At 29.2% G+C, this 12,657-nt stretch overlaps 1 protein-coding gene across 1 annotated transcript in view; it reads left to right on the top strand.

Annotated features, from left to right (window-relative positions):
- The window catches only part of fut9b.1 (fucosyltransferase 9b, tandem duplicate 1), a 56,201-nt gene extending 43,805 nt beyond the window's left edge, over window positions 1-12,396 (top strand). The window contains exons 2-3 of the mRNA XM_056464148.1: window positions 5,713-5,816; window positions 10,671-12,396. Of these exons, the coding sequence (XP_056320123.1) occupies window positions 10,679-11,791 (1,113 nt within the window). The 5' untranslated portion in view covers window positions 5,713-5,816; window positions 10,671-10,678 and the 3' untranslated portion in view covers window positions 11,792-12,396. The remainder of the gene's footprint in view (window positions 1-5,712; window positions 5,817-10,670) is intronic.
- Window positions 12,397-12,657: the final 261 nt, after the last annotated feature.

The raw sequence follows: 12,657 nt of genomic DNA on the forward strand, positions 1-12,657 counted from the left end.
GTTGTTCAAATTCACCAAAAACATGTTGATTTGGTGCTTCGCAAAACAAAACCTGTCCTTATTGGTTGAGAGCGAGCGAGTTTGAACCAATCTGGGCATGGAGGAGGGACAATGCATCAACAAGCATGTCTGATTTGTCCGGAGACACAACCCTGTGTGTTCCTTTTGTCAAATCAGCGCTGTCAAAAATTTGATGACGTAACCACACTGATTTCGGAGCCTCTGAAGGTCCCTGAATGTGATGTTTTACATGGAAAGCTGAGACTCTCTTCTTTATGCCACTTTTTGAATTGTACGGATCGGATCAGCGGATCAAAAGTTATTAAACATTTAAGAACAAAACTTATTTTTAGCTGCGGTCGGCTGTCTCAGTCTTTAAGGGTTAAAGGGTTAAACAAATAACGCACAGCACTACTACGATTACAGAAAAGTTTGCGATGTTGTAATTCACTTACCTTTTAATATACGTTTTGGTGCGAATATAACCAGCTATTAAAAAAACGACTAAATGTTTTGAATGAGAAGCTGTAATGTAGCCGTAGTGGGATAAATTTTGGTGTGGCGCCCCGCCATGGAAGAATGAATGTAGCAGAAACCATGCTGCAGTTACACCAACACAAATCCTTCATGTTGTCCCAACAAAAAACAATTATATTTCAACCTAATATTGTACACATGAAAGTGGCTTGAACATAAAAATCTTATAGAATTACAAGAATTGTTTCAGCTCATTGTAAGCAGGTAGTTTGATCAAGTAGCTGCAATGCTTTTACAATCTCAGGTGATCTATAAACAACAGCTGAAGTAGCGGATCAAAGCTTCCTGCTAAGCAAATTCACATTGATTTATCTGTTGACAGTATACTGTTTTACAGACAGATCTTTGGGTTATGATCCTTGAAGGGGGACATATTTACATTAATAAAGTGTGTTATGGATTGGAGCAATCCAATAAATTATCGAGCCACCCAACGTTGGATGAGCCAAACAAACCAAAATCTGACACAAGCCTAATGCTAGGTTTTACAATGCGCTACAAAGGAGCTGTTATAGGGATGTTTAAGAGAGCAATGAAACCGCTGTAAGGGCAAACCAGAATTACAGGTTTAAATTGATTAATTTTGCATGATGTTCCAGTCGGTACCATGGTACTACATTATTCAGTAACAGGTTTAACATTACTCAGGGTGTTCGTGGAGTCATAATGTCTTCTCAAAATCAACATTTTAAAAGTTCTTTAAAAACTTGTCTTAGATATTCTGAAATATTGTGTTGTAGATCTAAAATCTTTTTTAAACAGGTCTTAAATTTTATTCATATTCATTCATTTATTGTAAATCTGTTCATAGCTAATACAACCTGTATATAATGTTCATAGTACATCCATCTATAAATATTACCATAGTTTTTCTATAACTGCACTTTATAACTTATACCTGTATCCTGCACTTGCTGCTATTGCACTGCTGGTTAGACCGAAACTGCATTTCTTTGCCTTGTACTTGTACACGTGTAATGACAATAAAGTTGAATCTAATCTAATCTAATTTTCCTTTGTTCATGTATTGCTACCCAATCTGTCCAAAACCTATACAATCACCTACAATCCATCTCAACTTTAAACTATTTATTTAAAAAGGTTATTTTTAACTCTATTTGCCATAATGGTTTAATTATTTTCTTTACAAAAACATTAGTTTAAAAGTGCTCCATGTATTTACAGCTGAGAACACCGACCTGGGCAGATTGTTCTGCATAGATTTAGCTTATTAAAGTTTTTAAAACCTTTATTTTTTTTATTGATAGTTTATGATGGGGAAAGAAAACGTGTGTCCACTCAAGTAGTGCTTCCTTGTTTTTACACAGTATTTAAAATATTTTGCTAAGAAATATCTCTTTTTGTTATTAAATTATCAGTAAATGTATTAAATGATAATATTTTTTGATAGAGCAAATACAAATCTTTTCCATCTAGGCCATTTGAAAAATTCTTAAGCGTTTATCCGTTTATGAGTCTAAAATTTCATTCATAATGGTCTTGAAAATGTCTTCAAAATAAATTTAACTTGGTGAAACCTGCAGAAACCCTGCATTACTGCATGTTCAGTAAAGCCTGTATATTATTAGAATATCAACTTTACTTTAAGCATTTCCTGTTATTATTAGCCATTATTAGTACATTTTTATTCGTTTTGGTCAAAGATAGACATTTGCTATAGGTGAATTGGGTAAGCTAAAATTGTCCGTAGTGTATGTGTGTGAATTAGTGTATGGGTGTTTCCCAGTGATATGTTGAAGCTGGAAGGGCATCCACAGAGTAAAATATATGCTGGATAATTTGGCGGTTTATTCCGCTGTGACAAACCCAGATTAATAGAGGGAATACGCTGAAAAGAAAATGAATGAATATAATATAATATAATATAATATAATATAATATAATATAATATAATATAATATAATATAATATAATATAGACCATTTCAATGTGGTCATGTTATTGGCCCATGAACATTTCCAGCTTATCAAACTACTTCCTAATTGTAACGAGGCAATTCAATCATACTTAATGTTAAAACAGCTACCATAACATTATTTATCAATATGTGACTCTTTTTGGATTCTCGAAAGCTATAGAAATTAAAAATGTAAAACGTTGGGACTATTTTTTTGTTTACGTGCCTCAAAATAGTCTATAATGTTTGCATTATGATTTCTATGGCATAAATTACTGTTATGTCTACTAATATAACATTACATATAACATAACAAACACAACAATGTGACAAATAAACAATCGAAAGCAGTTAAAAATAACACTAAAAATATGTTCCCATGGTTTGCATTAAGTTCATGGCTTAAATGACTCAATTCATGTTGTCTAATAATATAATATAATATAACATAACATAACATAACATAATATAATATAATATAATATAATATAATGTGATATAATATAATATAATATAATATAGACCGTTTCAATGTGGTCATGTTATTGGCCCATGAACATTTCCAGCTTGTTATCAAACTACTTCAAAACTGTAACAAGAGGCAATTCAATCTTATCTCAATGTTAAAACGGCTACCATAACATTATTTATCAATATGTGGCTCTTTTTGGATTCTCGAAAGCTATAGAAATTAAAAATGTAAAGCAGGAAATACGCTGGGACCGTTGTTTTTGTTTACATCTCTCTAAATGGTCTATAATGTTTGCATTGAGTTCTATGGCATAATTTACTGTTATGCTTACTAATATAATAGAACATAACATATAGCATGATGACATGTACATGCTCATTTATAGAGATTTATATAATTATAATTACTGTTATGTCTAATAATATAATATAATCTAATATAATATAATCTAATATAATATAATATAATATAATTAATATAATATAATATAATATAATATAATATAATATAATTAATATAATATAATAATATAATATAATATAATATAATTAATATAATATAATATAATATAACATAATATAATATAATATAATATAATATAATATAATATAATTAATATAATATATAATATAACATAATATAATATAATATAATATAATATAATTAATATAATATAATATAATATAATATAATATAATATAATATAATATAACATAATATAATATAATATAATATAATATAATTAATATAATATAATATAATATAATAAATATAATTAATATAATATAATTAATATAATATAATATAATATAATATAATATAATTAATATAATATAATATAATGTAATATAAAATAATATAACATAATATATTATAATATAATTAATATAATATAATATAATATAACATAATATAATATAATATAACATAATATAATTAATATAATATAATATAATATAATATAATATAATATAATATAATATAATATAATATAATATAACATAATATAATATAATATAACATAATATAATATAATATAACATAATATAATATAATATAACATAATATAATTAATATAATATATAATATAACATAATATAATATAATATAATATAATATAATTAATATAATATATAATATAATATAATATAATATAATATAATATAATATAATTAACATAATATAATATAATATAACATAATATAATATATAATATAACATAATATAATATAATATAATATAATATAATATAATATAATATAATATAACATAATATAATATAATATAATTAATATAATATATAATATAATATAATATAATATAATTAATATAATATAATATAATTAATATAACATAATATAATATAATTAATATAATATAATATAATATAATATAATTCATATAAAATAATATAATATAACATAATATAACATAATATAATATAATTAATATAATATAATTAATTAATTAATATAATATAACATAATATAATATAATATAATATAATATATAATATAATATAATATAATATAATATAAAATAATATAATATAATATAATTAATATAATATAATATAACATATAATATAATATAACATAATTTAATATAATATAACATAATATAATATAATTAATATAATAACATAATATAATTAATATAATATATAATATAATATAATATAATATAATTAATATAATATAATATAATATAATATAACATAATATAATTAATATAATATAATATAACATAATATAATATAATATAACATAATATAATTAATATAATATATAATATAATTAATATAATATATAATATAATATAATATAATATAATATAATTAATATAATATAATATAATATAATATAACATAACATAATATAATATAACATAATATAATATAATATAACATAATATAATTAATATAATATATAATATAATATAATTAATATAATTAATATAATATAATATAATTAATATAATTAATATAATATAATTAATATAATATAACATAATATAATATAATTAATATAATATATAATATAATATAATATAATATAATTAATATAATATAATATAATTAATATAATATAACATAATATAATATAATATAATATAATTAATATAATATAATATAACATAATATAACATAATATAATATAACATAATATAATATAAAATAATAAAATATAATATAATATAATTAATATAATATAATATAACATAATATAATATAACATAATATAATATAACATAATATAATATAAAATAATATAATATAACATATAATATAATATAATATAATATAATATAATATAATATAATATAATATCTATTTAACACAATTAAAGCTAACACACATTTGTTTTTACCAGTGATTAAGCACACCGTCATGAAATCCATCATTTGGAGGCAGTGCCACCTGCTGGGCAAAAGTACATTCCACTCAAATCTATTTACATTATAAAACTATAATTGTCTAAATGATCTTCCTTGTGCTTTGAGAAATGTCTAAAATAACATAATAAGCAAACAGAAATGATAATTATGATGCTTTCTAATGCTTTGTTCTTGGATTTAATGTTCTTTTGTTCTGGGTCAATGTTGATTTACCGGTTTGGCTTGTTTGGTTACATCACTGGCTGTCAACTACGAATGGTGTCATAGTGATATTTGCATAGTGGATTGTCATTGGTCTGTGTTTTAAGTCTCTCTTAAGTATTGGGTCGTCCTTCAGGTGTGTCAATGCTCAACAACAACAACCCGTTTTTTTACCCATTCTTTTCAGAGAGATCATGTTTTAAAGAAAGTCTTCCGTATTTCTGGTCATTCATCCAGTCATCAGACGCTGGCTTTGTGACACCACACAAGCTTTATTTCTTCTTTAATCAGGTGAGGAACTTATTTAACATCATTAATACCTGTAATCTGAGTTTGACTAATTGTACTAAATGGCTAAAAGTTTAATTTGTCATGTCTGACCCTGGACTACAAAATCCATCATAAATGTTTGATTATTTAATTATTTTGACATGTATAGATCATTTAAAAGCTGAATAATTGAGCTTTCCATTGATGTATGGTTTGTTAGAATGTGGACAATATTTGGCTGAGATCAGGGTGTCCGCGGGGTCTTAAAGTCTTAGTCACTTAAATATTGTGCTATAAGTCTTAAGTAATTTTAAACAGGTTTTAATTTTCCTATGTCAGGCCTGTAGCCAGGGCGGGTTCGGGTGGTTCGAAAGACCCACCCCTCAATGACAAAGGTCCAGAATTTGTCCCGTACATGAGCTCATTTGTTCCATTTTGACTGCTGCACCATCATAAATTGTGAAAATAACCCATTGAAAAAGGCTTTATGACCAAGCAGATTCCTCTGTTGATCATCACATCAGTGGGACAGCTAATCAGTTTTGGCTAATGCTAACGAATTTTTTTTCATGAGCTCAACATCCAGCTGTGCAAGAAAACATACAATTATATGTAGGTGAAGTCATTTTAGCTACTGTACTGTCTTTAAATACAGAAAACCTTTTACGAGTAACTTTTATTCTGAATCTTTGACTTTATTCTTGAAATAAAATATGACCAATAAAAGGTGTGAAGCACCAAAAGCGACCTGTATTAAAATGAATTTGAATAGTAATTTGCCTATTGTTGTTATCCATGAATTTTTAACCAAATGTACTTTTTTACCTTTTAATTTTTTATTATTCAAATGGACAAAATCTGAATGAGGAAAGCTGAATGGGGCCAGTTTATTATTTGCCTAATAAATGACAATAAACTACAGTTTTTAATATAAAACTTGAACAGATTTCTATTTTTTAAAGTCTAAAGACATGGCATGTAATAAATTAGTATTTTAAAAATAAGTGTTTATTTATATTTCTTCTAAATCTTCAGGAAATATTTTGGTACATTAAAAAGTGTGGTCATGATCCAGCTAAAAACAGTGCTTAAAACATCACTAAAGTGCAGTATTTAAATCTCATAATTAACCAGAAAAATGAGGTGAATAACTGCAAAAGGTTCAAAAAAACAACCACCCCTTTCAGAAAGCTAGCTACGGGCCTGCATGTCCAAGTAAAGCTATCCAATAGGACGCACACTTCATCACCAATAATCCATCTTTTTTTGAAATCAAAAACTAAATTTAATTAAATTCACTGAAATATTTTGTAGGTCTAAAATCTTTTTCAACTTTTTCCCTCTGTCCAAGTAAAGCTACCCAATTAATCAGGCCAACATCCAATAACAAGCCATCTTAATAAAACCTTTATTATTGCAAAGCGATTCAGTTTACAAACTTTGACTTTTTTTTTTTTTACAGCAATTTCTCTTAAATAAATTCCCTAATCAGGGAAAGAAAACTAAAAATAATTACACTATTTCTCATGATAACAACATATAATAGCAACATATCACTTTACTAGATACATTATACTCAATCAGTTTGGACCAGAAGTCAACAAATGTAAATTTTAGATTATTTATGTCGTTGTCTAAATAATAAATGAACTTTTGACTATGTTAAACTTGTCACTAAAAAACTGTATAAAACTAGAGTTTTCCTGTTTTAACAATTCAAATATGTCGCTAAGAAGAAATTACATTTTAGACGTATACAGGGCTAATCATTGAGGATTTTTCTAATGGTCGAGTTGGTTGCCAAAAAAAAAAAATAAAATTATCAGAGCATTAGAAAAAATAATTAATGTTTAGCCCTGTAAAATCTAAAATGTAATTCATAATGGTCTTAAAAGGGTCTTAAAAATGTGACTTGATTAAACCTGCTGAAAATATTTTGATATAATTACGGTAGGATATTTATGAAATGTCATTTTGGAGCATTATCTAATAAACCTGAAAAAAGTAGCACTTTAAACCTGTTTTAAAAACATTTTTAAGTTGTTTGTAATCATCATTATTATATATATATAGACCCTTTTTCAGGGTTTCTCAGCAGTGGAGATCGTTATAGTTGGGAAAACTTAGAGCGCAGTGAATGGGAGAATACAACTAATATTTTTTTTGTCTTATTTGCTGAAAAAATAAAAGAAAAAGTCCATGATGATGTTATAAAGACTTTATAAAGAAAATAGTGTGAGACTGAAATCGGCAGAGAGAATAATGTTAAATTTACTGTCCTGTCCCATAGACGCTGCATTAGAAACACCTCGCACAAGCGTAATTTGTTTTTTGTAATTTGAAGCAAAGATGATATAATGCAGTCATAAATACATCTAAATGTTCAAATATTTAAAAAAAAATCTAAATATTAAAAGCGTTCAAGGATTTAAGATGCTGATGACGTTTAATGCGTCATAACAGGCTTGTATAAAAGGTCCATCAGTTTTATACTTGTGATATTTTATGTTTCATTTATTTGGGTTTACGTAAAGCACTTTACTATTGTGTATGAAATGTGCTATACAGATAATATTGTCTTACCTTGCATAATGATTTATGCCATAACAGAGAAACTAATCATTTTGGCCCTGCAATTTATTTTTAGCTATTGACAAAAATGAACCTGTTCAACATGCACTGTAAACCAGTGGTCCCCAACTCCCGGGCCGTGGACCGATTTGTGAATCAATTGGTACAGGGCTGCACAAGAAATTATTATTTCGGTTTTATTTATTCTCCGAAAAATCTTTTATTTTGAAAAATGACAAAATATATATTCTCGGTTACATCTCAGTCACTTGAGGGCCAAAATTTAACACACAAGCTGAGTAGGAACCAGACATCTTTGGAAAGTTTCTTTTCTAAGGGGAAAAGACCCAGTGAAGGACCCACAAACTGCCAAGGAATAGACCTGCAACCCATTTGCCAACAAATCAGGTGAATCCAGCATGTTTGTGCAAGCAGAATATTGCTGGAGATCGCAAATGATGGTGGCAATTCACATATTGCGTGCAAGTTCGTTATTTCCAATGGAGTCACGTGGCTTACATGCGCATATTGAGAGCAATGAAAGAGTTTGAGTTAAAAACAGAATGCCGCGAGCGCACCGTGAGTCATGTGACAATAACTGACCGATTAGCTTCATATTTTGTATTGAATAGACATATTTCAGTAAACTAATTACCTCAGACAAACACAGCTAAGTAAAACTTGTGTCAGAGTTGCAGCAATGTTTTTTCAGCTTGTCATACTCTGAGAAAACAGTTGATGGTTGCCTAGCAATGTACCCACAGCCACATCACCCCCCTCCCCACCACCCTCAGCCTGGTCCATGGTAAAATTGTCAAGCGTTGACCGGTCCACAGTGGTAAAAGGTTTGGGGCCGCTGCTGTAATCAATGCAGGCTTCCAATCATTTCATTTCTGTTGTCCCAACACAAATCAGTTAACTTAACCGAACATATTGAACATAAAACAATTAAAGGGCACCTATTCTACCCTATTTCAAAGATTTAAAATAAGTCTCTTGTGTCTCCAGAATGTGTCTGGAAGGTTTCAGCTCAAAACACCCATCAGATTATTTATTACAGCTTTCAGAATCTTGGATTTTCTGCTCTGAACACATTGTAGCTGTTATTGTTGCCAGTACCTTTAATGCTAGCTCTCCCCGCGCACTGTTTCCACGTGCCTGTCAGAGTGTGCCTTAATCTCCACTTCGTCTGCGTCGGATAAATAGCACAGTGACAGACATGAAGGAAGCAGATGTCACGTAACGTTTGTGAAAAAATACAACAGTAAGAACTTCCCCAATGATTATTGTTTAATGAATTTGTTGTGGAGTTAATTTAACGTTGCACTGTTTTTGCATGGCAAAATGTATGATAGCATACATGTTTATTTCCACTGCTGTATGGATATCCGCTTTGTAACTGTACAAAATAAACCTGATTTAATGTCTACAAATCAGGATTAAAGCATCTTCTTTTATAATTGTACTGACATGCGGCTGTGGTAATAAAGTAAAGCTAAAGTAAATCTCTGTAATTCATTACAAACATGCACGGTTTTAAAAACGTTTTAAACTTGTCGAACTCACTCTTTTTTTTTTTTTTTTGATTTTTATTTCTTTTATTAACATAATGTTTTTTTATTAATTTTTGTTACGAAACTCCCTTGAACATTACAGGAAATCAATTTTTATATCATTACAAAATAGACTTTCCCACCCCTACACCCCCCTCCTCCTCCCCTCCCAAAAAGTAAAAAAAAAAAATTATATTAATAATTATTTTAAAAAAATTATAATAATATAATATATACAAATACAGAAAAATAAAGTAAAACTACAGATTACAGAATATCCTTCAGTCGAACTCACTCTTGATCATATTTGATGGTGATTGATGATCACAGAGTGCTGAACAGATCTTTTAATCCCTGTTGATTTGCACACGCCCTGTCTTGTGGATATGATTATATGCGCTACATACGCAGCTGTCAATAAATTCGCTGGGTGGGGAAACCGCACTCGTAGGTCACATTTTAACGTCAGGAAATTTAAAAAAAGAGACTTATTGTGTTTCTATCACACTAGTATGACTGTGGACACACTATACCTACACACAGTTCTGTCCAAACAGCTTACAAAAGATGATTTTCATCATAGGTGCTCTTTAAGTGGTGCCGAAAGTTTAAACAAGCAAGAAAAAAAACTAAAATTTGAGTATAAGCATGTTCTTTGGGTAAGTCGTCCAGGGTCACACATTCTGAGGCATTTCTTTTAATTCCTATCTATAAAAATGAGAAAATAACTCTCTAAACCATTTCTTTTCAGATCTGAAAATGTTAATCACAAATGGCTCATCGCTGTGTCGCCTGGGTTTAGTAGTGACGTTAGCAGGTGTCATCTCTTTCAGCATCGTGTTTTTCTTGTTTCCACCCTCCCAAAACTGTCCACCTCAATTTGTTATACATGAACAGCCCTCTGAAATCAGCTCTGACAAAAGCAACAAATCCGTTTCTAACGCGGCAGAAGACAAACCTATCCTTCTGCTGTGGGTTTGGCCTGAAAACTACAGGTTTGAATTTAGCGACTGCAAAAAGTTTTACAATATTGATAATTGTCAGCTGACGGATGATCGATCGCTCTACAGTGATTCAGATGCTGTCATGGTTTATCACAGAGGCATTAGTTGGGATCTGTCCAACCTTCCTCCGTCTCCTCGTCCTCCGTTCCAGAAGTGGATTTGGTTACATTTAGAATCACCGACCAACACTAAAAAAATACCCGGTCTGGAAAACCTGTTCAATCTCACTCTCAGCTACAGACAAGATGCTGATATTGCGGTACGGATGAGATTGAAAACCAGGAAGAAACCAGCCGAGGATTTCATCATTCCCAAAAAGGACAAACTGGTTTGTTGGATTGTGAGTAACAATGATCCTTCAACTGGTGTCAGCGCAAGGAACAAGTATTATCAAGAATTAAGCAAGCACATCAAAGTCACTTTGTTCGGGAGGGCTTATTCATGGTTTCTGAGTTACGATGAGTACTATCCTACCCTCTCTAGCTGCAAATTTTACCTCTCCTTCGAGAACTCCATCCACAAGGACTACATCACTGAGAAGATCAATGGTCCTCTTGCTGCAGGAACTGTTCCTGTGGTTTTGGGTCCTCCAAGAAAGAACTATGAAAACTTTGTTCCTCGAGATGCCTTTATTCATGTGGAGGACTTCCTAGATCCAAAATCACTGGCAGAATATCTGCATCTACTGGATAAGGATGATGTTGCATATCACAGATACTTTAACTGGAGGAAACATCTCACTCCAACTCCTCATTTAATACTGCAAACTCAAGAGTTTGTTCTGGCTATATGCACTGCCTGTGATTATATAGCACGACACAGGGAATATAAAGAAGCTCATGATATATACGACTGGTATTTTAACTGAAGATATTTTGGAACATCAAGTACTGTATTCAAGACTCTTTTATATATATACTGCCACTTTTTATATTTATAGTTTGTTACAATTCTGGAGAAATGAAAGTGTTTTGATTGTCAATCATTGCTAATTTAGTTTTTTTGTCCCCCAAAATGTTTTAATTTTATATCCCAACTCACATATATATTATCAGTTTAATAAGTGACTCTGAATAAATTATGGCAAAGAAATAAATATTAATATTAATATGATGGTCAAGGTATTTATGAAAGCCACAGTATTAAACCCTCAAAATAAATACACAGGATTGAATGATTTTGACTTTGTGTAGTTTTGGTTTGTTAGATTTGGTTTCTGTTTGCCGTCATCACTTTTTTTTGGATGCAATAACATACCACAGACCTTAAATAAACTAGTTCAGGCTTGAGCTTTAAAAATTAAAGCAAGTTGTTCAAGAGTTATCTTCCAGAACATCCGGAAACACTTTAATTGTTTTTAACAACATTACGCAACTAGGCAGCTCCAAATGTAAGTAAATCTGTTTACTACACTCAAAAGATTGTTTGCTGTTTGGTCAAACTACTTATATAAAATGAGCTGAAACAACACAACTCTTGAGTTTTTTTTGGGACAACTTAACGGTGCAGTGTGTAACTTTGACACCCAGTGGTTGAACTAGGTACTGCACTCCTGGATCAAAACACATTTTCACTTGGCGGCTCCTCTGTTGAGTGCAGGTTGTCAGATTGATGCGAGTGTGCCTGACTATCGAGCGTAAAGGCTGATTAAAACCGTTTTCTAACTAAAAGCAATGGCATGCGATATGGAATATTTTCAATGCTAAAAGGAGTTCATGTCCTAACAAACAGCTC

Source organism: Danio aesculapii, chromosome 8, assembly GCF_903798145.1.
Source record: "Danio aesculapii chromosome 8, fDanAes4.1, whole genome shotgun sequence".
NCBI classification, from domain to species: domain Eukaryota; kingdom Metazoa; phylum Chordata; class Actinopteri; order Cypriniformes; family Danionidae; genus Danio; species Danio aesculapii.